The sequence below is a fragment of the Sciurus carolinensis genome, chromosome 10 (genome assembly GCF_902686445.1).
Source record: "Sciurus carolinensis chromosome 10, mSciCar1.2, whole genome shotgun sequence".
Taxonomy (NCBI): Eukaryota; Metazoa; Chordata; class Mammalia; order Rodentia; family Sciuridae; genus Sciurus; species Sciurus carolinensis.
The window spans coordinates 57,069,773-57,097,216 of record NC_062222.1 but is presented as its reverse complement, the minus strand read 5'-3'; the positions used below and the strand labels follow the sequence as shown (position 1 = coordinate 57,097,216).

General features: G+C 35.4%; 1 protein-coding gene across 1 annotated transcript in view; it reads left to right on the top strand.

The window, feature by feature from the left end:
- The window catches only part of Metap1 (methionyl aminopeptidase 1), a 65,482-nt gene that overhangs the window by 13,232 nt on the left and 24,806 nt on the right, over positions 1-27,444 (top strand). The window contains exon 2 of the mRNA XM_047566718.1: positions 21,750-21,801. Within this exon, the coding sequence (XP_047422674.1) occupies positions 21,750-21,801 (52 nt within the window). The remainder of the gene's footprint in view (positions 1-21,749; positions 21,802-27,444) is intronic.

Here is a 27,444-nt window from a genome sequence, read left to right as displayed (position 1 = left end):
TGCCTCAGCCTCCCAAGCCACTGGGATTACAGACATGCGCCACTGTGCCTGGCAAAAAATACCATTTGTGATTTTGATAAGGATTGTGTTGAATCTGTAGATGACTTTGTGTAGTATTGACATCTTAACATTATGTTTTTAAATCCATGAACATGGACTGACTTTCCATTTTTTGTGTCTAGTTTTCTTGGGAATGTTTTGTAGTTTTCGGTCTATATACCTCATTCATCTCCTTGGTTAGGTATATTCATAAGTATTTTATTCTTCTTAATGCTATTGTGAATTGCATTGTCTTAATTTACTTGTCCATTTGTTACTTATTAGTATGTAGAAGTTTATGATATTTTGCATGTTGATCCAACTTTGTTGGATTGGTTTATTAGATCTAACACTTTTTTTTTTTTTTTTGGTGGAATCTTTAGAGCTTTTAAGATACAAGATCAGGTTATCTGCGAATAGAGATAGTTGTACCTCCTTTTCGGATGCTTTTTTTTCTTTCTCATACCTGTTCTCGCTAGGACTTTGAAAACAGTGGTGAATAGAGGCGGTGAGAGCTGTTATATTTGTTTTATTCCTGGTCATAGAGGAAAAGCTTTCAGTCTTTCACCATTGAATTTGATGTTAGCTGTGGCTGTTCATACATAACCTTTATTATGTTGACGTAGTTTACTTTTTTCTTGTGTTCAATAATCTTGTCTTGCTTTTTCTCCTTCAGTTGAGATGATTAAGTGATTTTGTTCTTCATCCAGTTAATGACTATGTATTTATATATTCAATACATATAATATTACATATAATATATAATGTGTATATGTACATATATGTGTGTGTATTACATGATGCTTGTATGTTGAACTATTTACCCCTGAATTCCAGGAGTAAATCTCACTTAGTCATGGAATATACTCTTTTCAGTGTGCTTTTTATTCTAGTTTGTTAGTATTTTGATGGGGATTTTGCTTCCGTGTTCATAGGAGATGTTTGTCTGTGACTGATTGGCTTTGGTGGCAGTGTAGTGCTGATGTCATAGAATGATCTTGTAAGTTTCTCCTTATTTTTGTTGCATCTTCTCTCTTTTTACTGGTAACATATATAATGTACAAAAAAGATTAATATAGTTTAAATATTTAATTGATATACAAAAACGATTAATATAGTTTAAAAATTTTTGATTGATATATAATTATATGTATATGTACAGTATGATATGTACAGTATAATGATATGTACAGTATGATATTTCATTTTGTGTGTATAATGTGTAATGATCAGTTACCATATCCATTATTTATCATTTCTTTGTTGGTAACATTTAAAATCCGCCCTTCTAGATGTTTTGAAACAGTATAAATTATTGTTAACTGTAATCTCCTACTATGCTATAGAAAATTAGAACTTATTCTTCCTACAAAATTATAATTTTGTATCTGTTAACCAACCTCTCTGTGCTCTCCTTCCCTGGACTCTCTTCCCAGCTTAAACATTAGTTCATTCTCAACATCTGTGAGATCAACTTTTAACTTTCACATGAGTGAGAACACGGTGTTTGCCTTCCTGTGCCTCGCTTCATATAAGGTTCTCTAGGCTTATCTGTGTTGTCACAAATATTTATGGCTTAATAAAATTCCATTGTGTGTTTATACCACATTTTCTTTCTTCCTTCATCTGTTGACACTTAGGTTGATTCTATATCTTTACTCTACTATTATATGTAGTGTTGCAGTAATCATGGGAGTGTAGCTATCTCTTCCATTCTTTTGATAATATACCCAGTAGTGAGGTTGCTTGATTATATTACTTTTATTTATTTATTTATATTTTTTAGTTGTAGGTGGACACAATACTTTTATTTTTTTAATGTGGTGCTGAGGATCAAACCCAGTGCCTTATTACGTGTGCTAGGCGAGTGCTCTGCCACTGATCCACAACCCCACCAGCCCCTTATTTTTATTTTTTGCTGAATCTCCATATTGTTCTCCTTAGTGACTGTACTAATTTACATTTTCACCTACAATCTTTCTGTGCGTCTTCTTCAGTATTTGTTACTTTTTGTGTTTCTGATGATAACTAGTCTCAATGGGGGGAGATGATGTAGGAGTTCATTGTTGTGGTCTTGATTTGCATTTCTCTGATGAGCAGTGATGTTGAGCATTTTTTCATGTATTTGTTGGATATTTGTATATCTTTGGAGAAGTGTTTATTTGTGTCATTTGTTTTTAAAGTGGATTATTTGTTTTTTTGCTATTGAATTATTTGAGTTTCTTATATTCTGGATATTAATCTCTGGGATGAATAGTTTACACATAGTTTCCTCTATTCTGCATGCCATCTTTTCACTCTCTTGTTTGCTTTCCTGTTCAAAAGCTTTTTAGTTTGATGTAGTACTGTTTTTCTGTTTTTGCTTTTTGTTTCCTGTATTTTTGGGAAAGTCTTATTCAGAAAATTCTGTCATACCAATGTTCTGAAGTGTTTCTGCTGCATCCTTCTGGTAGTTTTATGTCTTACTTACATTTAAGTCTTTAATCCATTCTGAGATGATTTTTGTATATTGTGAGTGATGGTGGGTTGGGGGGAGGAGGATCTAATTTTGTTCTGCATATGAATGTGCAAGTTTTTCAGCATCAGTTTTTGAAGGGACTGTCCTTTCTAATGTGTGTTCTTGGTGTCTTCGTCAAAAGTCAGTTGTCTGTAGATATGGATTTATTTCTGAGTTCTCCATTCTATCTCATTGGTCTGTGTCTTTTTTTTTTTTTTTTAATATTGGGAATTGAACTCAGAGGCACTTTACCACTGAACCACATCCCCAGCCCTTTTAATTTTTTATTTTAAGACAGGATTTCACTAAACTGCTTAGGGCATTGCTGAATTGCTAAGGCTGGCCTCAAACTTTTGATCCTCCTGCCTCAATCTCCCTAGTGCTGGAATTGCAGGTGTGTGCCACCAGGTTCTACTTGTGTGTCAGTTTTTTTTATACCAGTAACATGCGGTTTTGGTTGCTACTGCTTGTATATTTTGAAGTCAGGTATTAAGCCATCTTCAGCTTTGTTCTTTTTGTTTACTGTTGCTTTGGGCTATTCTGGATCTTTTGTGGTGCTATATAAATTTTAGGATTATTTATTTCTGCAAAGAGTATCATTGGTATTTTGATAGGGATTGCTTCTCTCTTTTTCTTAATGTAGCTAAAGTTTGTTACTTATGCTGATCTTTTTAAAAAATAGTTTCATTGAAAATATAATCTCTTAATATTCTCCAATATTTATTATTGTCTTCCTTCTGCTAGCTTTTTGTTTATATTTCTTCTTCTGGTTCCTTGAGTTATAAAGTTTTGTCTGTGGATTTGAGATCTTTGTTTCATAATGTGTTTATAGCTGTTAACTTTCCTCAACATTGTTTTTGCTGCATCCCATAAACCTTGGTGTTTGATGGTTTTATTTTTTATCTCAAGGTGTTGTAGCTTTCTGTCACTGTAATGCATGAGATAATCACCCTGTAAAGAGTAAAGGTTTATTTTGGCTCACAGTTTTAGAGGTTTCAGTCCCTTGCTTTTGTCCTGTGGTAGCAGGTGATGGTGGCAGCATGTGGTAGAGCAAAGTCACTCACTTGTGGCTGGGAAGTAAAAGAGAGAAATATATAGTGGAGTGGGCCCCACCTTCTCCTTCAAGGACCCACCTCTTATGACCTGATGACCTCTCACTAGACCTTACTTCTTATAGGTTCCACTACCTCTCAATAGCACCTCATGAGGGACAGTTCTTTGTGGGACATTCCAGATCAGAAAGAAGTATAGCACATGGTTTCCTTATGAGTTCTTTTCAATCTATTGGTTGTTTACAAGTGTGTTTTTTAATTTCCACATATTTGTGCATTTTCCTGCTTTGCCTTTAACTTTTTTTTTTTAATTATTATTTATTTATTTTTGCAGTACTGGGGATTGAACCTGGGACCCCATGCTTGATAGGCAAGTGCTTTGCCACTGAGGTACATTCCCAGCCCTTTTTAAAAATTTTAAGAAAAGGTCTTACTAAATTCCATTCCAGGCTAGTCTTGAACTTGGAATCCTCCCATCTTAACCTCCTGAGTAACTGGGATCACAGGTGTTTACTTAGTTTTTTGAAAATGTAAAGCATTGTAGACTTTGTTGTATGCTCATATGTAAAGTTAGTTGCATTACTTCTGTTGGCTATGTAGAATTTTCTTGCATGATTGAATCATAATTCAGTATATTTTATATTGATACTTAAATTCTCTTTATAATTTTTTGCCATCAAAGGTAATTCTAAAATGAGCATTAAAGTTGCATTTATTTCCTTTGGTTAACTTTCTGTAAGGGAAATTACTGGGTCAAGGTATGGTGTAAAGGTAATTGAGGGTCTTTTTTTTTTTTAAAGGGTTTTAAGTAGTGACAGTGGCTCTGAATGTAAAGCTAGCAAAATAATGAAGATTGAGTGCTTCCTTCCAGTGCCTTAATTTGTGTTCTAACTGCTGTAAAGTTGGGAGAGAAGTGTAAGATTTTATTTTCAGCTTTAACTTTTTTGTAAACTAAATTTCCGTGAGGTTGATTTCTTGATATTTTCCCCATTTTTTAATTTAAAAATGTATGTAATTTTTTCTTTTTCAACATATTTCAAGTAGCATTATTTAATTATTTGAGAATATTGAAAACAGTTATGATCCTTAGTACCACAAAACTAAATAAACAGTAAGTTCTTGTTGTTGAAGCAATTTTACAATATTGGGAAAAAGATTGATTTTCCATTCCTATCACCTCATCATCGCTATTCATAGAGGGCCTAACAAATGTTAGTATACACATTGTTATGCAGTTATAATTGAAACATTATGCAGTTTCATGTTGTTTTTGCATTTGGTTTAAAAAATTATAGTCACTGTCAAATTCTTTAAGTGGTCTTTGATCACCCTTTACCCCCACAAAAATCAGCTTCCCCATTAGTTAGCACCTTATATTAAGGGAACACACAGTAGGACCTCCAAATGATTAGTTGAATGAATGCATTTAGTGAACCTTCTTTATAGTCTGGGGCTTCTTGGGTGATGGGTTTACCTGTAGGTATTTCATAAAACTGTATCACCATTTCCTGAATTTGTCAAATTTAAATGCTTACTAGGTTATAGGCCAGGCACTATACTAAGTGCTGGGGATAAAACAATAAGAGAAAAATGGGCAGGTTCCTTGCCCCGCAGGGTCTGCAGTCTTTAAGGGAGGCTACATTAAATAATCACAGATAAGGTTAACTAAATAGATGTATGACAAGTACAACAAAGGAAAGGTGGTGTATGGTACTTGTGAGAAATTATAGGTAGAAAAAGGTATGTGATTCATCTGAAGAGGTGGTGAGATGGTGGTCAGAGAATGCCTCATACAGGAAGTGATATCTGACTTGAGATTTGACAGATAACTGGGAGGAACAGGTGAGGAGAAGAGGGAACCATGTGAGTAAAGATGGGGTTGGAGAAGTACACCTGTAATGGACAGAGAAAAGGGGGAGCGCGGGTGATGCTAAACAGATGGGGAAATGAAATAAACATGGGGCCAGGTTGCCCAGAGCCTTGTTGGCCATAAAAATGTACCTGCCTTATGCTGGTGAAGGCACTGGACTCATTGATACAAAGATGATAAGGATGGATGATTTGAGAGTTGCTCAGTAAGTAAAATTAACAGAATTTGGAAGTTTATTAGCTCTGTCAGTAAGGAGTCACTTTTGGACAGTTATACTGCATCTTTATTAAAGTAGGTCCATGGCATTCCTGAAGACTCCTTTAACCTGTGCTGTAATGAGCTGAGAGGGAGTCTGAGTGATGATATAGGTATCTTAAAGGGTATATGTAAATAAACAGTCCCTTTAAGAATATTGACTCTGTTTTCTCTCCTCACTGGAATGGAAAGGAACTTGTGTGTGTGTGTTCAGTTCCTATCTACTGGTGTACCAGGTTCTTCACATTCAGAGTCTTGTTGGTTAAATTCTCTGAGCAACCCTATGAGGGTAGTATTATTAAATACTCATTAGTGCAGCAAAAAAATTTACCCAAGGACAAGTATTGCTCTTAAGTTAAAACCCAAGTCTTTCTTTTTCAAGCCCTTGTGTTCCCTTGATGTTGTTCTGTTATTGACTTGGCTGAATGGGGATAGGTTTTATGGAAATCTTGCAAAATTACAGAGTCAGGATTGGCTCCACCTGAGGTTGTACAAAGTCCAGGTTAGGAAAAAGCTTTTCAGTCATTTTGGCTAATTTAGTATCTCCACTTGCACGTTCGGAGCTGAGCTTGCAGGCAAAGTTGTCAGAGTTAGTCAGAGTTCTGTTTCTGAATGTACCTTTTCTTGCTTTGTGAAATAGTAGCTTCATTTATACAGAATTTGCTTTCCTTGAAAGCTCAACTCAAATACTTCTTCCTTCTGATTCTGTCTCAGAATCTGATCTTGGTCTTCTGAACCTTTATAACATTGTGTTCTGTCTAGTGCTTATTATAGTTTTTTTTAATAATTTTTTTTGTTGTTTTAGTTGTAGGTGAACACAATACCTTTATTTTGATGTGGTGCTGAGGATCGAACCCAGGGCCCCACACATGCTAAGCGAGTGCGCTACCACTGAGCCACAACCCCAGCCCTACAGTTTTTATATAGTGATTTTTCTCTGCATTTTCTCTCTAAATCTTTTAATTGATTTCTCTTAACAGATAGCATAAAATATTTTTTAAATTAATGTTTTTCATGTTTTTCAAAGCAATAGTGTTTATGTATGTTTAGGTTACTAGAAATAACCACAGAGAACATTTAGGTAGATAATATTCTTCCCAGACTTTTCTGTGTCTTTTTCTTTTTTAATTTAAGATATGCTTGATTCTAAAAGTAGTAATCTGGGTTTTGGAGTGTGGCTTAGTGATAGAGCATGTGTTTAGCATTTGTGAGGCCCTGGGTTCAATCCTCAGTACCTAAATAAATAAATAAATGAGAGTAGTTGTCAAAATGCAGTAAACTGAAGCAGATTAAAATAACTTTAAGAGTGACTATCATTATTTGGTAGGAGCTGACCATTTTCAACAATTAATAGTAGATACAGTCATTATGGCACTGGTTAGAATATATAATTCATCAATTCTAATTACCAAACTATTAATTTTGGTAACACGAGGTGTGTGTTAGTCAGAACCTCTTCCTGGTATGCAAAGGCAGGAGGGTGCAGCTTGGGATTACTTGTGATGCATCTATATTCCATGGGTTTTATATCCATTGATTCAACCAGTTGTAGATTATCTGTATTTTAGGGGGAAATTCCAGAGAGCTTCCAAAAGCCAAACTGGAATTCACACTGTGTGGAATTTGTGCTACATGGAATCCACTTAAGTGAAGTGACATGTAGGCATACTTTCTCATAGCCTCTCACCTTTTCACAAGTCATCTTGCTCTACCACTCACTGCTTGAGCATTGTTTGCCTTGAGTCTTGTTATGTACTATGCAGTTGGACCTTTGATGATTACCTCTGTATTGAACGTGTATAGACTTTTTTCTTCTCATTATTCTCTGAACAATACAGTATAACCTCTATTTACATGGCATTTACTTTAAATTGGGGGTTATAAGTAATCTAGAGATGATTTTAAAGTAAAAAGGAGGATGAGCACAGGTTATATGCAAATATTATGCCATTTTATCTAAGGGATTTGGACATCCATAGACTTGGTATCTGTGAAAGGGTCCTGGAATCATCCCTGGATACTGAGAGACTGGTAACTGTATTATGAGATCTTTGGTCTTATATAAATTCTTTGGACATTGTTGAAATTTTTGCTTTGCAGGCCACTAATCTGGTTAGATTTAGGCTGCAAGTTCTGTGGATTTTGGTTCACATGTCAGTTCATTTGTCAAGGATTTTGCAGTACTTTCAGATCTGTCCCAGAGCTCAACCTGAAAAGGAGATGATAGGCTATTGTTAGCTCTGTTCTCACAAACATCAGAATAACTTCATGAGGTATTTCTGGGCTTCTTGAATATCTTCATTTTGGTCCTCTGTCCTTCTGGACAGTTGGAGTTTTAGTTACTTGCATTGTTGTGCCCTTCCATGATTGTGCCCATGTCTGGAGCTAAGTGGCAGGAGGAGGAGAGTAGAAAAAGCGATCAGATTTTGCTTCACCTTCTTTGGACCACAGCCTCATCAGTCAGCAGTGGAAAATGCCCATCCCTCAGAATTTTGGTTCATACAGGCTTTTGTGAGCTGCACCTCAGCATTGTGTGGGGGCTTAGATGTGAGAGAACAGAAAGGAAGATAAATTTCTGTACTCTTAGAGCATGATAAAAATTTCTCTTTCCTATCCTTGAGCCAGAATTACAGGGTTTCTTCTGAGCATTTTATGTTTCAGTGGTCACTTCACGTTGCCCACATGGTTTCAAACTGGGGACATACTAAACTCATCACCAGTTCAACGGTACTTTGAATTTTACATTTCTCTAATCTGCCTGCCACTATTTACTTTTCAGAGCTTTCAAAAAGTTGATCCATGCATTCTCTTCAGATTTCATAGTTGGACCAAATCTGTCATGTCTGTCTCCTTTGCAGTTTGTGACCACTGGTAATTCTGCTCACTGTGTTTATTTTTAACGTTAAAGCAGTTTTCTTAAGGGTTGCTTTTGTATCTGCAAGCCTTGGTTACAGGCTGTGCTTGGTTACAGTAGGCTTTCCTTCTTTGTCATGGTCTATTTTAGGTAGACATACTTATTTTTGTAATGTTTTGCAGTTTGTTTGCTTGCTGGTTTGTTTTGGCTGTACTAGGAATTGAACCCAGGGCTTTGTGCATGGGAGGCAAGTGCTCTGTGGCTGAGCTACATCCCCAGCCCCTTGTAACATTTTAAATGTATCTTTTACCATCCCTCCCTGATGGTTCCTACATTCTCCTTTTAAAATTTAAATTGGTATGTAAAACTTCTGTGTTCTCTCAGTGAGTCATTTGGGGGATAGAATTGTGATTTATTTAAGGAAATGTGTATCAGTTTCTGTGAGAATGTAAAAGATGTTGGGTTATGAAAAAGTATTATGTTCACAACCTGTTTAGAAAAGTTTTATAAATGGGTTGGATCAAGTTGCTAACTGCTAATGGCAGCTCTCATTTTGCACAGTTTTGATATGCATGAATTTAGTTGTCATGGTTTACTTAAAACCAATTCTCCAACAATAATACAGATTGCAGTTACCATAGCATATTAAAGTGAAGTATTTATTACATAAAGTAGACTTACTGTCTGTAAATCACTATGCAGACTGACAGATGTGCATCTTGATCATTGATTAGTCCCTTCACTTCTTTGAAAGCCTGTGAAGACTGTCATTGTGTGTTTACCACTCAGTTCACATGCAGACAGCAAAGCTTGTAGTTGTGTTGCCTTCTTGATTCCCAGTCATAAACTTACTAATGAATAATCAACCACAAGGAGGAATTGACCAACAAAGATGAAAGTAGAGCAAAGAAATGTTAAGTGATAATGCTGGAAGTGAAATTTAAATCAAACATAAATGGGAGTTGTAAAAGAAATACATGTGAATGACCACAGGGATCTGGACATTGCAGCCTTTTTAGAGACTCTGGGAAGAACTGGGGAGGCAAAATGACATAAATGAAGAGAGTGGTTGTGATGAAAATATGATGATGTTGTAGGGGAAGGGACACCAGCAAAATCTTCACATTATGGAAACTTCCAGAGATATTGAAAAGACAAAAGATAAAATGCAGAAGCTACTTTAAACCTAGAAAGGAGTATTATAGTTTGCCAAGCATAAAATACTTTTCTGTTTCAAAAGTTATACAGTGAGAAGAAGGCAAACATATTCCAACTAGTCCATCAGTTTTAAATAAAACTTATTCTAATATTTCAAGTTATGGTGCACTAAACAAATACTAGTTTCAATAGTTTTTCATTGCCTGGTACACTTTTAAGAGTTTTTATGTTTTTTTTTTAAATTTATTTTTATTGTAAACAAATAGGATACATGTTGTTTCTGTTTGTACATGAATAAAGGCATACCATTTGAGTAATCATATATCTACACAGGGTAATGGTGTTTGATTCATTCTGTTATTTTCTCCCCCCCACCCCTCCCACCCCTCTTATCCCTCTATACAGTCGCTCCTTCCTCCATTTTTGCCCCCCTCCCACTCCCATTATGTGTCATCATCTGCTTATCAGCGAGATCATTTGTCCTTTGGTTTTTTGAGATTGGCTTATCTCACTTAGTATGGTATTCTCTAATTTCATCCATTTGCCTGCAAATGCCATAATTTTATTATTCTTTATAGCTGAGTAATATTCCATTGTGTGTGTGTATATATATATATATATATAGCTGGGTCAAATGGTGGTTCCATTCCAAGCTTTCTGAGGAATCTCCACACTGCTTTCCAGAGCGGCTGCACTAATTTGCAACCCCACCAGCAATGTATGAATGTACCTTTTTCCCCACATCCTGGTGAACACCTATTGTTGCTTGTATTCTTGATAATTGCCATTCTAATTGGGGTGAGATGAAATCTTAGGGTAGTTTTGATTTGCATTTCTCTTATTGCTAGAGATGTTGAACATTTTTTCATATATCTGTTGATTGCTTGTACATCTTCTTCTGTGAAGTGTCTTTTCATCTCCTTAGCCCATTTGTTGATTGGATTATTTGTATTCTTGATGTAGGAGTATTTATGTTTTAATGAGAAGTGTAAAAGTCATGGAACAATTGTAATGTCTCCTTTGATTATAAAACTTACTTTGTGTGCAGCTCATAAAGTTTTTTTATGGTTTCATACTATCATTTAAAGCAAGGCCTGCCTGTATTAAGAAACAGTACTGTGGAATTGTTTAAGACCATTCTGTGTACTATGTACTACTGTTAGAAAAAAGAAAATTTTAACTTTGGGTTCCTGAATGGAGATCAGAGATGCCATGAACTCAAGTCTGTATGGGATTTTGATTGGTTTAAAACATTTTGGTAACTTTCTGTTGTGGCTGGAATAGACCACTTCTTGACTTGACCCTTGCTGATATCTTTAGCTTTCCCTCTTCTTCTCATAATATTTTTTCTTTTTAGCCTTTATAACTTAAATTATGTAGTTAGCCATGTAATGTTTGTCTAGAATGGTCAGGAACCTGTCTGTATTCACTGGTGAATGCCTGTCACTTAGCCTAGTACTTTTGTTATAACTTACTTTCAGTGTTTGAATGATAAATCAGAATTATGTGCACATGTAATATATACATGGATTGTGTGTATGTGCACAAAGGGATCGCTTTGATGTGATTTTCAAAAGATTCAGTGATCTAAAAATGTTAAGAATGTGCTAAAGGAATAGGAAAAGAACTCTATCCCTATTAGCCAATGACATGATTCTATATTTACAAGACCAAAAGCTCCACCAGAAAACTTCTAGAACACATAAATGAATTCAGCAAAGTAGCAGGATATAAAATTAACACCCATAAATCCGTTGCATTCCTATACACCAGTGATGAATCAACTGAAAGAGAAATTAGGAAAACTTAATTCCCATTCTCAATACCCTCAAAAAAAAAAAAAAACAAAAAAAAAAACGAAAAGAAAATATTTGGGAATCAGTCTAACAAAAAAGGTGAAAGATGTCTACAATGAAAACTATAGGACATTAAAGAAAGAAATTGAAGAAGACTTTAGAAGGTGGAAAGAACTCCCAAGCTCTTGGATAGGCAGAATTAATAATGTCAAAATAGCCATACCACCAAAAGCACTATACAGATTTAATGTAATTCCTATTAAAATTTCAATGACATTCTTCTTAGAAGTAGAAAAAGCAGTTATGAAATACATTTGGAAAAATAAAAGACCCAGAATAGCCATAGCAATCCTCAGCGAAAAAGTGAAGCAGGAAGCATCACAATACCAGATCTTAAATTATACTCCAGTAACAAAAGCAGCATGGTATTGGCATCAAAACAGATACATAGACCAGTGGTACAAAATCGAAGACAAAGAGACAAACCCACATAGTTACCTCACTCTAGACAGAGGTGCCAAAAACACACATTGGAGAAAAGGTAGCCTCTTCAACAGCTGGTACTGAGAAAACTGGAAATCCATACATAGCAAAATGAAATTAAACCCCTGTCACTCTGCACAAAACTCAAAGTGGATCAACGACGACTTTGGCATTAGACTAGAGACCCTAAGCCTACTTAGAAGAAAATGTAGACCCAGCTCTCCACCATGTCGGCTTAGGAACTGACTTCCTCAACAAGACTCCTAAAGCCCAACAAGTAAAATCAAGAACCAATAAATGGGATGGTATCAAACTAAAAAGCTGCTTCACAGCAAAAGAAACAATTAAGAATATGAAGAGAGCGCCTACAGAATGGGAGAAAATCTTTGCCACCTGCACCTCAGATAGAGCATTAATCTCCAGGATTTATAAAGAACTCAGAAAACTTAACACCAACAAAACAAAACAAAACAAAACAAACCAAAAAAACCAAATAACCCAGTCAATAAACAGGCTAAAGAAGTGAACAGACACTTCACAATAGAAGAGATACAATACAAAAAACAAAAACCTTAAAAACAATGACGCATACAGGAAGGACAACCCTGACTTTCCTAAAAGCAGGAGATGGAACTTCCACATGGAAGATGCCACCCTCTACACAGAGGAATTATTATACCCAGAGATGAGGCATCAAAGCTGAAGAATCTGTACAAGTCCACCTTGTTAAATTAATCCTTATATTCCTTGTCATTTGTCCACCATTAACCACTCTAGCTAACCCACCTTGCCTTGTCACGTGTGCACAATTTACTACTCTGTCCAACTCAGAAGATAAGGGTTTAACTACCTCCAAATACAGAACCCTTAGGAGTTAGAGCTTCAGCATATGCATTTGTGGAGGACACATTCAGGCTATTGTGGGCTCCAATTTCCTTGGTCCAATTTCCGTTTTGGGTTTTCATATGATACAACTTTAAAAAGATTAAATAGATGAATAGGTATTTTGTTATTTAATAACACACCAAATACTTCAAGCAATGGACTTCTTCTAGCTTCAGATTTAACTTTAAAAATCCTTTTCCACATTTCTCATAAATACTGGCTCAATGGAGGCTTTACCCAAATACTGTTTATTCTTATGATTTTGTGTCAAGAATTCTATTTGAGTTTTATTCTATTCTATTTTATTCTTTCCTAACCAAAAGCATTAGAAAGATTAAAAAAAAAAAATTTTTTTTTTTTTTTTTTAAATCAGAGGCACTTATTCATGGAGTCACACTGCCAGCCCTTTTTATTTTGGGACAGGGTCTCGCTAAGTTGCTTAGGGCCTAAGTTGCTGAGGCTGGCTTTGAACTTGTGATCCTCCTTCCTCAGTCTCTCGAGCCTCTGAGATTACAGGTATGTACCACTGCAGCCATTAGAAAGATAAAAATTCTAAAAGTTCATAGAGCTGTAAGTAGTTGCTCACGCATTTATTCTGTAATGAATGCCCTCCCTTCCCCCTCCATTTGTTTGCTTATCTATTATATTTATCTTTTTTCCATAATGCTGGGGATCAAACCTAGGGCATCACACAGGCTAGGCAAACATTTGCTGTGAGTCCAGCCCCCTATATTTGATCTTAACTCTCAAAAAGTTGTGTTTGAGAAAGTTCTAAAGTCTAGACAGTGAAAGTCATGCTCTTCCCAAATGCAATCTTTTGCCAGGCACACTACCGATAATCCCAGGGGCTTGGGAGGGTGAAGCAGGAGGATCATAGGTTCAAGGCCAGTCTCAGCAACTTAGCCTGACCCTGTCTCAAACTACAAAATAAAAAGGCCTCGGGATGTGGCTCAGTGGTTCAGTGCTCCTGGGCTCAATCCTGGGTACAAAAAAAAAAAAACAAAAAACAAAACAGAAAAACACCTTTTATTTTTAATTGGAAAAAAAAGAAGAAATACAATCGATCCACATATATATGAAAAAATGTTCAATGTCTCTAGCAAGTAGAGACTGCTAATCAAAACTACTCTATGGACTGGAGATATAGCTCCGTTGGTAGAGTTCTTGCCTTGCATGCACAAGACCCTGGGTTCAATCCCTAGCACCACCAAAACAAAACAAAAACAAAAACTACTCTATGATTCCACCTCACTCCAGTGAGAATGGCAATTATCAAGAATACAAGTAGGGCTGGGGAAATAGCTCAGTTGGTAGAGTGCTTGCCTTGCAAGCACAAGGCCCTGGGTTCGATCCTCAGTACTACAAAAAAAAAAAAAAAAAAAAAAAAAAAATGAATACAAGTAACAACAAGTGTTGGCAAGGATGTGGGGGAAAAGGTATACTCATACATTGCTGGTGGGCCTGCAAATTGGTGCAGCCACTATAGAAATCAGTATGGAGATTCCTCAGAAAACCTGAAATGGAACCACCATTTGACCCAGTTATCCCACTCTTCGGTATATATCCAAAGGATTTAAATCAGCATACTATAGTGACGTGGCCACATCAATGTTTACAGCAGCTCGGTTCACAATAACTAAATTATGGAAGCAACCTAAGTGCCCTTCAATAGATGAATTGATAAAGAAAATGTGGTACATATACACAGTTGTATATTACTTAGCCATGAAGAATGAAGTTATGACATCTGGTAATAGATGGAACTGGAGACTAAGTAACATTAGCCAATCCCAAAAAACAAAAGGCCGAATGTTCTCTCTGATATGGGGATGCTAACACAATAAAAGGGGTAGACGATAGAAGTTCATTGGATTAGCCAAAGGGTAATGAAGGGAAGGGAGGGGGTATGAGAATAGGAAAGACAGTAGAATTAATCAGACAGAACTTTCTTATGCTCATATATGAATACACAAACAGCATAACTTCACATCATGTACAACCACAAGAATGGGAAGTTATATTCCATGTATGTATGATATGTCAAAATACACTCTACTGTCATGTATATCTAAAAAGAACAAATGAAAAAGAATGTGCTATAGGACTTTATATAGATTTATATAGAGAGTGAAGTGGATACTTAGCATAGATGGTATTATCAAAAATTAAAGATGTAACTTTGCATTTGTTATCTAGACATATGTTATTATTTGTTACCATGTACATGCATCATAAATTGTTACATTGTAGAACATGAAACTAATGTTACTAATGGTTGGATGGATTTTATGAATATAGTATTTTAGTGATATGGGGATGCTTACACACAATACATGTATAGTGGTGGCAGTAGGATAGAGCTGCTTGTTGCATGGGACATTCTCAGCCTGGTAAATTTCAACTTTTATAAAGTTGTGCATTTCTTCTAGTTTTAAAAATCTTTGTTTTCCTTTCAAGATTATGTATTGATTTTTATTAGACACTAATTCATATTTTAAACTTAAGTGTTTCTTGTTTGGCATCTACATACATTTTTAAATCTATGTTATAGTGAATCAATTCACAATAAGATAACTGAAATGTTTCTTGATTTGTTTGCTGTTCTAATATTGTAGAGGCAAAATATCTATAGGTAATTAATAACGTTTTTGTAACTTTAACTCTAAATCAGGTTATTTCAGAACTGGCCAATTGCTTCTAACTTAGAAATCCTTTTCCCCCTTTTCTTATTTCCACGTATTAACAATTTTTAAAAATTATTTGCTCATTTATTTATTCCAGCACTCTTAAAATTGTACAGAACTCCTGTCAATACTTTTTAAGTACATTGGGCATTTTGTCAATTTCATCTTGGAACTCTCTCTGACAACTCTCTGACTTCCACTAATCAGAATTCCGATTTCCTGGGTTGGCTTCCTAGAAGTCTTCCTTAGAGTTTTTTGGAGATTCCATTTGTCTTTCTTGTCATGTCTTATTTGTACTGATGGCTCTCTGTCAATTTTCTTGTTTTTGTGTAATGTTTCCTCCAATAGCTTGCTGAGAAAGATTTTTGAGATTCTGCGTATATGAAAATGTCTGTGATAGTCTTGACACTTGAAGTTTGACCAGATATAGAATTTTAGAGTGGAAATTCTTTCCTCAGAATTTTAATTCTATTGCTTCTTATTCTTTTAGTTTCTAGTGGTTGTTGAAAAGTCTGATGCTATTGGTATTCACAATCTTTGGTGTATTGTAATTTTCCTCCCTTTTCACTAGAAGCATATTGAATCTTCTCTTTTCCCCGATGTTATGAAATTTCATGTTAGAAGCTTTGGGTTAGCTGATTTTTATCCTTTGAGGATCCTTTCAATGTGGAAGCTCCTGTCCTTTTCAGTCATGGAAAACTATAGGCTATTTCTTTGATTTTCTCTTCCTTTTCATTCTGAAACCTTTATTGTTTAAATGACTCCTTGGCTTAGTTCTCTAATACCATGTCTAATTTCACTTTTCTTTTTTTTTTTTCTTTTTAAAAATGTGTTCTAATTAGTTATAATGACAGTAGAATGCATTTTGACACATAACACATAAATGGAGTATAATTTCTCATTCTTCTGGTTGTACATGATGTAGAGTTACATAGGTTGTGTACTCATATGCACACGGGATAATATTATGTTCAATGTATTTTGCTATCATGCCCATCCCCCCATACCTTTTCCCCTCTCTTCACTCCCCTCAGTCTAATTCAGAGTACCTCTGTTCTTCCCTTGTCTCCCCCCCACTTTCCATTTGTGAATTAGCATCCACATATCAGAGAAAACATTCAGCCTTTGGTTCTTTGGGATTGGCTTATTTCACTTAGCGTGATATTCTCCAGTTCTATCCATTTACTGGCAAATGCCATAATTTCATTCTTCTCTAAGATTGAGTAATATTCCATTTCTGTGTGTGTGTGTGTGTGTGTGTGTGTATGTGTGTATATATATATTTTTCCAAATGTGTGTGTGTATATATATATGTGTGTGTGTGTGTGTGTGTGTGTGTTTCTTTGTCCATTCATCTGTTGAGGGACACCTTGGCTGGTTCCATAGTTTAGCTATTGTGAATTGAGCTGCTGTAAACATTGATGTGGCTGTGTCACTATAGTATACTGATTTTAAGTCCTTTGAGTATAAACTGAGGAGAGTGGGATAACTGGATCAAATGGTGGTTCCATTCCAAGTTTTGGAAATTCCAAGTTTTCTGAGGAATCTCCATACTGCTTTCCATACTGGCTGCACCAATTTGCAGATCCACCAGCAACATATGAGTATACCTTTTCCCCCACATCCTTGCCAGTATTTATTGTTGCTTGTATTCTTGATAATTTTCATTCTGACCTTTGTGAGATGGAATCTCAGTGCAGTTTTGATTAGCATTTCTCTACTTGCTAGAGACATTGAACACTTTTTAATATATATGTGGATCGATTGTATTTTTTCTACTGTGAAGTATCTGTTCAGTTCCTTAGCCTGTTTATTGTTTGGGATTATATATTGGTTTTTTTTTTTTTTTTTTTTTTTTTTTGGTGTTAAGTTTTCTGAGTTCTTTATAAATCCTGGAGATTAATGCTCTATCTGAGGTGCAGGTGGCAAAGATTTTCTCCCATTCTGTAGGCGCTCTCTTCATATTCTTAATTGTTTCTTTTGCTGTGAAGCAGCTTTTTAGTTTGATACCATCCCATTTATTGGTTCTTGATTTTACTTGTTGGGCTTTAGGAGTCTTGTTGAGGAAGTCAGTTCCTAAGCCGACATGGTGGAGAGCTGGGTCTACATTTTCTTCTAAGTAGGCTTAGGGTCTCTAGTCTAATGCCAAAGTCGTCGTTGATCCACTTTGAGTTTTGTGCAGAGTGACAGGGGTTTAATTTCATTTTGCTATGTATGGATTTCCAGTTTTCTCAGTACCAGCTGTTGAAGAGGCTACCTTTTCTCCAATGTGTGTTTTTGGCACCTCTGTCTAGAGTGAGGTAACTATGTGGGTTTGTCTCTTTGTCTTCGATTTTGTACCACTGGTCTATGTATCTGTTTTGATGCCAATACCATGCTGCTTTTGTTACTGGAGTATAATTTAAGATCTGGTATTGTGATGCTTCCTGCTTCACTTTTTCGCTGAGGATTGCTATGGCTATTCTGGGTCTTTTATTTTTCCAAATGTATTTCATAACTGCTTTTTCTACTTCTAAGAAGAATGTCATTGAAATTTTAATAGGAATTACATTAAATCTGTATAGTGCTTTTGGTGGTATGGCTATTTTGACATTATTAATTCTGCCTATCCAAGAGCTTGGGAGTTCTTTCCACCTTCTAAAGTCTTCTTCAATTTCTTTCTTTAGTGTTCTTTAGTTTTAATTTCACCTATTGGTCATTTGTTTACTTTTGGGGGAAATTTCCTATTTTTTGTGATAATTCACAGGAGATGGTTTCCCTCACATGTGGCCTTGGTGGGACCAAGCTTCTTAGGGTGTGTTTGTTTATTTGTGGTTATGCAGCTGCTCATGCCAAAGTTCTCTAGCTTCATCTGTGGGTTTAGAGTAAGAAAGAGCAAAGAGTGGAACATGGGTGTCAAATGAACCTGCCTGTTTCCTAAGAAATTTTCTAGGAGCTGCATCCCACAGTGGAGTTTACATTTTGTTTGCTAGGTTAGATTACATGATCACCAGTATCAAGAAGGTTGGGAAGGTACTTGGGCTCTGAACTTTAGCAGAATTCTGATGGTGTTAAGAAAAGGGGACACTGACTGAATAGACTGTTTGTAGTCTTTTTCCAGAAGGTAGTAATGAAAATAGTGTACATTTTCACCTACAAGTAAAAAAAAAGTCTTTTGTGTATATGATCACATTAATCTACATTCATTCTTCAGTATATATTGAAGACCTCTTCAGTGCCAGGCACAGCAGTAAGCATTGTGGGTGCCTGTGGCTCCCATGTGTTACCACAGTCATGATCTGCATAACGATGTTTTGAGCAACGACAGGCCACATATATAACAGTATATAGTACATAGCTTAGGTGTGCAGTAGGATATAACTTCTAGGTCTAAGTATATTCTTTCATGTTTAAATAATGAAGAAATCACCCCATTGTTAGTTGATTCATGACTGTGCCTGCCATGTACTAGGTAGCATGTTCACTGTTTTCATATGAATTATTAATAATACTTCACTTACTCTGTATATTATCTTCTGGAGATATCAGTCTACAGTAGAGGCAGTAATAATCTCACTTTATAAGGGAAGCAACCAAGAATACATGATGGTGGTTATTATTGTCTCCTAGAGTTGAAGATAGTATTTTAGAGCTTACAGTGGTATAGGTAATACATGGAGCTGCTTAATTAGAACCTGGCTTTCTAGTTTTAAGATTGATACTAACATAAGGCTTTGAATATAGTGCACGCATGAGCATTTGCACACACACATACCCACATCCACACACACGGTTTGAATATAGTGTGTGCATGTGCAGTAATAAAGCAGCTTTCTTGACTTTTAGTTGTGTAATCCTTGGTTGGAGTTCTTGTTTTGTGTGTTGTGCTTTTGTTGCGTGATAAACAAAATTAACTAAATTTGTCTTTCTTTAATTTTGCTATTTGTAAAATGGGGATAATGTTATCTGATCAGTAGGTTTTTGTGACAATTAAATGAAAGTGCAGATATTCAGTAAATGGTAACATAATTATTATTGTTGTCTTCCTCGTTATGACTTATTATTGTGTGTAAATGTGGTAATACTGAAGAAATCGCATGTTCCCATTTTAGTTATTGAGACTGATGGTTAATCATAATATCCCTCTCTTTTGTGGCAGAATCATTAATTATTTCTTACCAGTTTTTTTGTAACTGTGTTGTACAGAGGAAATGATCTTTTTGCCAATTGTTTTTTTTGCAGTTTGACAATAGGGATAAACTATTTTATTCTCTTGTATTAGTTTTCTGTAGCTACCATAACAGATTATTGCAAACTTGGTAGCTTAATGCAACACAAATTTATTATCTCAGAGATTAGTGGCTCAGAGTTCCGACCAAGGTCCCAGGGCTAAATTTGGGTGTCGGGAGGTCTGTGTTCCCCTCTGGACTTAGAGGAGAATTCATTTTTTTCCCCCTTTCAGTTCCTAGAAGCTGCCCACATTCCTTGGTTCATGGCCACCTTCCTCCATTTTTAAGGCCAGTAATGGAACATCTCCCTGACCTTGTTGCTCTCATTACATCTTTCTCTTGACTACTTCTGCCTCCCTTTTCTACCTTTTAAAGACCTGTATGATTATATTGATCCATCTGAATAAAGCAGGATAATTGTCATCTCAAGATAGCTGGGTAGCTCCTTAAATCTTATTTGTCACATAACCTAACATATTCACAGGTTCCAAAAATTAGAACATGAACAACTTTGAAGGACCATTAATTCTCATTGCCATGCATCCCATTCTCCCCAAAAGATGAGGCTTAGGCTCAGTTTTAGTTTCATACTGAAATTTTTTTAGTGCTCTGGATACCATTTTATACATTTAAGTGTGTGTTCATGTTGTAGGAAGGAAGAGTTATGACCCAAGGTGTTCCCCCCTACCCCCCTTTTATTTAACTGTTGCAGGTTGTGGAGAGTAAAGGGGAAGGTGTGAAGATCTTGGCCCGGGAGAGGGAAACTGACCTCTAGAGAACCTTGGTCAGTCCTTTAGGGAGGGCAGCCTTAGTGTCACTGGTGTAATATGGTTTGATTACTGCATATTGTAGGGAGTCTTTCTTAGCCTTTCTCTTGTTCCTGTCTTCAAAGATTAAAAACATTTGTTGGAATTTGTTAGTGTTTTTAATGATTTCAGTAACTTTGTACTCTTAGAAGAGATGATAGAAATTGAAGAATAAATAAGGTCTATGTCTGGTTGAATTATTATTTCTAATTACTTGAGTTCCTGAATTCAATTTATTACTCCATTTTCACAATTTATTACTTAATCCTGGTGTCTGAAACATGTTACATTTTCCTAAATGAGAAGTTTTGTCTTTCTGTTACATTCATCCATTCTGATCAGTCAGTCAACAAGTACTTACTGAAACCCTGCCATGTCCCAGGCTCTGCTTGGGTCTGGACAGTATTGGTGAACTTTAATACAGTCCCTTCCTTTGCAAGGCTTATTGTCTGAGGGCTGTTGACACATAGTGAACACAACAACTGCTCAGATGGGTCAATGTGTATAACGACTGATTGGATTCTGCTATAAATAATGGAAGAATCTGGAAATTATCCTTTTTTTTTTTTTTCCTAGTGTGATTGATTAATTAACTAGGGGGTCTTTTCACATACTTCAAAATAACTTGGTGAAAGCCAGGTATGGTGGCACATGCCGGAAGTCCCAGCTACTCATGAGAATGAGGTAGAAGGAACACTTTCTAGCATGCCTGAGGCTTGCCCTGAGTTCAGTCCACAATACTGCAAACAAAATTAAAAAAACCAAATAATTTTGTGAGATAAAGTTGAAATATAGTCATATATTTCAATTTACATATAGGCTAATCTTGCTTATTGGAAGTAAAGTTTAGATTGCTTTTTTGAAGTGAAATTTTGTTTTTATATTTTTAGTTGTTGATGGACTTTTATTTTAATTTATTTTTATGTGGTGCCAAGAATCAAACCCAGTGCCTCACACATGCCAGGTGTATGTGCTCTACAGCACTGAGCCACAATCCCAGCACCTGAAGTGAAAGTTTGAATAGGTGTCATTTCTCAAGCTTTTCCCACCAGTTCTATTTCTTACAAATGAATTTTTAATAACTATTTCTTATAAGTAATATTCCTTAAAGATGTTTCTAATTAAGGAAGACTTGACACTAATTTCCTTTTTGTTCTTTTAGGAATGTTTTAAAGGAAGTTGGGCTACTCACAAGTTACTACATAAGAAAGCAAGTAAGTAAAATCACTTATTTGTCTTAGAAGTGACTTTTGTGCCAGAAGACAGAAATTTTTCTAGTTATGAAAATGTGTATTTAAAAAGTTCTTGGGGCTGGGGAGATAGCTCAGTCAGTAGAGTGCTTGCCTTGCAAGCACAAGGTCCTGGGTTCGATCCCCAGCACCCCCCCAAACAAAAAAGAAAAAGTTCTTAAAGTATAATCCTGATAGCTAGGTTTATAATGTGTTCTTTTATTCCTTGTAATACTCAGATAAACAAAACATGACATAATAATATCTTCATGAATCTTTTTTCACATATTTAACATGAAAACATGAGATCTTAGCTGGGATGAATGGATCTTGCTTGACTATACCCGGTAGTGCCCTAATCTTTTGGCACTCTCTTATGTTTGCTAGAAGTGTTTGCATATTGTAGGCAGAGGATGCATGAGCCAGACACCTTTTGCTTAGTTTCAGTTCATATTGTTTTTCTACTCAAGAGTTATAGTATAGTCAACTTTCGTTATCTTTGGGGTTCACATCTGTGAGTACCACATCCATAGATTCAATCAACTGCATATTGAAAGTATCTGAAAAAAAATTTGTATCTATATTGAACATGTACAGATTTTTTTCTTGTCATTTTCTAAACAATACAGTATAACTAGTTATACAGCATTTACATGCATTAGTTACTATAAGTAATCTATAAATGATATAAAGTACATGAGAAATGTACATAGGCCATAAACAAGTACTACATCATTTCATATTAGAGACTGGAGCATCTTGTGAGGGAGGTATCCTTGAACCAACCCCTTGGGGTTACTGAGGGATGACTGTGCCTTTTTTTTTTTTAAATTATTTATTTATTTGTTTTTTACAGACTGCATTTTGATTCATTGTACACAAATGGGGTACATCATTTTGTTTCTGTGGTTGTACACCATGTAGATTCATACTATTTGCGTAATCTTACATGTACATAGGGTAATGATGTCTGTCTCATTCCACCATTTTTCATATCCCCTTCCCTCTCATTTCCTTCTATATAATCTAAAGTTCCTTCATTCTACTCTCACTCCCCACTCCCCCTACCCCCATTATGTATTGTCATCCACTTATCAGGGAAAACATTCGACCTTTGGTTTTTTGGGATTGGCTTATTTCAATTAGCATGATATTCTCCAGTTCCATCCATTTATTTGCAAATGTCATAATATTCTTCTTTATGTCTGAATAATATTCCATTGTGTATATGTATCACCACTTTATTCACTCATCGGTTGAAGGGCACCTAGGTTGGTTCCACAATGTAGCTATTGTGAATTGAGCTGCTATAAACATTGATGTGGCTGCATTACTGTAGTATGCTAATTTTAAGTCCTTTGGGTATAAACCGAGGAGTGGGATAACTGGATCAAAAGGTGGGTCCATTCCAAGTTTTCTGAGGATTCTCCACACTGTTATCCAAAGTGGCTGCACCAATTTGCAACTCCACCAGCAGTGTAAAAGTGTGCCTTTTCCCCACATCCACACCAATATCTATTGTTTGTGTTCTTGATAATAGCCATTCTGATTGGAGTAAGATGAAATCTTAAGAGTTGTTTTAATTTGCATTTCTCTAATTACTAGAGATGTTGAACACTTTTTCATGTATTTATTAATTGCCTGTGCATCTTCTTCTGTAAAGTGTCTCTCCAGTTCCTTGGCTCATTTATTGATTGGGTTTTTTGTATTTTTGGTGTAAAGTTTTATAAGTGCTTTATAAATTTTGGAGATAAGTGCTCTATCTGAAGTGTGGTAGAAAAGATTTTCTCCCACTCTGTAGGATCTCTTCACATTCTTGATTGTATCCTTTGCTGAGAAAAAGCTTTTAGTTTGAATCCATCCCACATATTGATTCTTGCTTTGATTTCTTGTGCTTTGGGAGTCTTGTTAAGGAAGTCTGATCCTAAGCCAACATGATGAAGATTTGGGCCTACTTTGTCTTCTATTTGGTGCAGGGTCTTGTCTAATTCCTAAGTCCTTGATCCATTTTGAGTTGAGTATTGCGCAGGGTGAAAGATAGAGGTTTGATTTCATTTTACTGCATATGAATTTCTAGTTTTCCCAGCACCATTTTTTGAACAGGCTGTCTTTTCTCCATTGTATGTTTTTGGCTCCTTTGTCTAGTCTGAGGTAACTGTATTTATGTGAGTTTGTCTCTGTGTCTTCTATTCTGTACCATTGGTCTGTCTATTTTGATGCCAATACTATACCGTTTTTGTTACTGTTGCTCTGTAGTATAGTTTAAGGTCTGGTATTGTGATACCTCCTGCTTCCCTTTTCCTGCTCAGGATTGTTTTGGCTATTTGAGGTCTCTTATTCTTCCAGGTGAAATTCATGATTGCTTTCTGTATTTCTATGAGGAATGTCATTGGGATTTTAATTAGAATTGAATTGAATTTGTATAGTGCCTTTGGTAGAATGGCCATTTTGACAATGTTCATTCTGCCTATCCAAGACCATGGGAGATCTTTCCATCTTAGAAGGTTTTCTTCATTTATTTATTTTTTTTCGTGTTTTGTAGTTTTCATTGTAGAGGTCTTTCTCCTCTTTTGTTAGATTTATTTCCAAGTATTTTATTTTATTTTATTTTATTGAGGCTATTGTGAATGGAATGGTTTTCCTAATTTTCTCTTTCAGAGGATTCATCACTTATGAATAGAAATGCATTAGATTTATGCATATTGATTTTATATCCTGCCAATTTGTTGAATTCATTTATTAGTTCTAGAAGTTTTCTAGTGGAGTTTTTTGGATCTTCTAAATATAGACTCATGTCATCGGCAAATAGTGACAGCTTGAGTTATTTTCCTATTTGTATCCCTTTAATTTCTTTGGTCTGTCTAATTGCTATGGCTAGTGTTTCAAGGATGATGTTTAATCGAAGTGGTGAAAGAGGGCATCCCCTGTATTGTTCCAGTTTTTAGAGGAAATTGCTTTCAGTTTTTCTCCATTAAGAATCATGTTGGCTATGGGCTTAGCATAGATAGCCTTTACAATGTTGAGGTATGTTCCTGCTATTCCTATTTTTTCTAGTGTTTTAAGTATGAAGGTGTGCTGTATTTTATCAAATGCTTTCTCCACATCTTTTGAAATAATCATATGATTCTTAACTTTAAGTCTATTGATGTGATGAATTACATTTATTGATTTCTGGATGTTGAAACAACCTTGTATCCCTGGGATAAACCCCACTTGATCATGGTGCACTATCTTTTTAATATATTTTTGTATGTGATTTGCCAGCATTTTGTTAAGGATTTTTGCATCAGTGCTCATCAGGGGTATTGGTCTAAAGTTTTCTTTCCTTGATGAGTCTTTGGTTTTGGTATCAAAGTGATATTAGCCTCATAGAATGAGTTTGGAAGAGTTCCCTCCTTTTCTATTTCCTGGAATACTTTGAGGAGTATTGGTATTAGTTCTTCTTTAAAGGTCTTGTAGAATTTGGCTGAGAATCCATCTGGTCCTGGACTTCTCTTGGTTGGTAGGCTTTTGATGGATTTTTGTATTTTGCTACTTAAAATTGATTTGTTTGAATTGTGTATGTCTTCCTGATTTGGTTTGGGAGATTCATATGTCTCTAAAAATTTGTCAATGTTTTTGATATTTTCTATTTTGTTTGAGTATAGATTTTCAAAGTAGCTTCTAATTATGTTCTGTATTTCAATGGTGTCTGTCATGATCTTCCCTTTTTCATCATGAATTCTAGTAATTTGAGTTTTCCCTCTCCTGTTTGCTAGTGTGGCTAAGAATTTATCAATTTTGTTTACTTTTTCAAAGAACCAACTTTTTGTTTTGTTATTTTTTTGAATTATTTCTCTTGTTTCAATTTCATTGATTTCAGCTCTAATTTTAATTATTTCCTGTCTTCTACTATTTTGGTGTTGATCTGTTCTTCTTTTCTAGGGCTTCGAGATGTAATGTTGGGTCATTTAGTTGTTGACTTTTTATTTTTTTAATGTATGAGCTCAATGCAATGAACTTTCCTCTTAGTACTCCTTTCAGAGTGTCCCAGAAATTTTGATATGTTGTGTTATTGTTCTCATTTACCTCTAAGAATTTATTTCTTCCTTGATGTCTTCTGTTATTGTTGCACCATTCAGTAGCATTTTATTTAGTCTCCAGGTGTAGGAGTAGTTTTTGTTTGTTGTTTTATCATTGATTTATAATTGCATTCCATTATGGTCTAATAGGATACAAAGTAGTGTCTCTCTTTTTGTATTTACTAATGACTTCTTTGTGGCATAGCATATAGTCTATTTTGGACAAGGATCCATGAACTGCTGAGAAGATAGTATATTTACTCGATGATGGATGAAATACTCTGTAAATGTCTTAAGTCTATATCATTGATTGTATTATTTAGATCTATAATGTCTTTGTTCAGTTTTTGTTTGGAGGATCTATCCAGTGGTGAGAGTGGTCTGTTAAAGTCCCCCACTATTGTGTTTTGGTCTATTTGATTCTTAAAATTGAGAAGGGTTTGTTTGTTGTACATAGATGCTCATTTGTTGGGTCATAAATATTTAAAATTGTTATGTCCTAATGATTTATGGTTCCCTGCAGCAGTATGAAATGTCCTTCTTTATCCCTTCTGACTAACTTAGGTTTGAAGTCCATTTTATCTGATATGAGGATGGAGACCCCCTGCTTTTTTATTGAGTCCATGTGTGTGGTATGTTTTTCCCCATCCTTTAGTCTGTGAGTATCATTTTCTATGAGATGAGTCTCTTGAAGGCAGCATACTGTTGGGTCTTTCTTTTTAATCCAATATACCAGTCTATGTCTTTTGATTATTGAATTTAGACCATTAACATTCAGGGTTATTATTATGGTATGATTTGTATTCCTGGTCATTTTGGCTTATTTTGGTTTTTAACTTGACTTGGTTTCTCCTTTGATTGACTTTTCCTTTAGGTAGTTCCTCTGTTTGATGACTTGTATTGTTGTTTTTCACTTCCTCCTCAAGAAATATTTTGCTGAGGATGTTCTGTAGTGCAGGCTTTCTATTTGTAAATTCTTTTAACATTGTTTATTGTGGAAAGATTTTTTTTCATCATCAGATCTGAAGGTTAGTTTTGCTGGGTATAGGATTCTTGATTGGCATCCTAAGCTTTTGTTTTTTTTTTTAAATCTCTTACTGTTATTAATTTTCTTTTTTGAAGTTACTTTATGTGATACCACAAAATTAAACTGTCGCCTGTTTTTTAACTCTTGGCGTTAGCCACACTCATGTAGCTGCTATTCAGATAACTGCTTCATCTACTCATGTTATAAATTTTTGTCATTAGTGTGACTGGATTAAGATGGCCTAACCATAATTACTTGGAAATGGACAAGGGCTTTATCCATTGTGTCCTGATGGATGAAGGCTTGGCAGGTCGCACATGATTCTTGGTATAAGGTTTTTATTTTAACTTAGTGATGTTGATATCTTGTATTCATCTCCATGTGTCATTTTTAAGAGTTAGTTGGTTTAATGGAGTTTGCTAGATTGTTTTTACCTAACTCTGAGGTGAACTAACCCATCTTTGAAGGAAAAGGAAATAAAAAATTTAAAAAGAGAGATATATATGTATATCTTTTTTTTTTTTTTTTTTTGGTTGTATA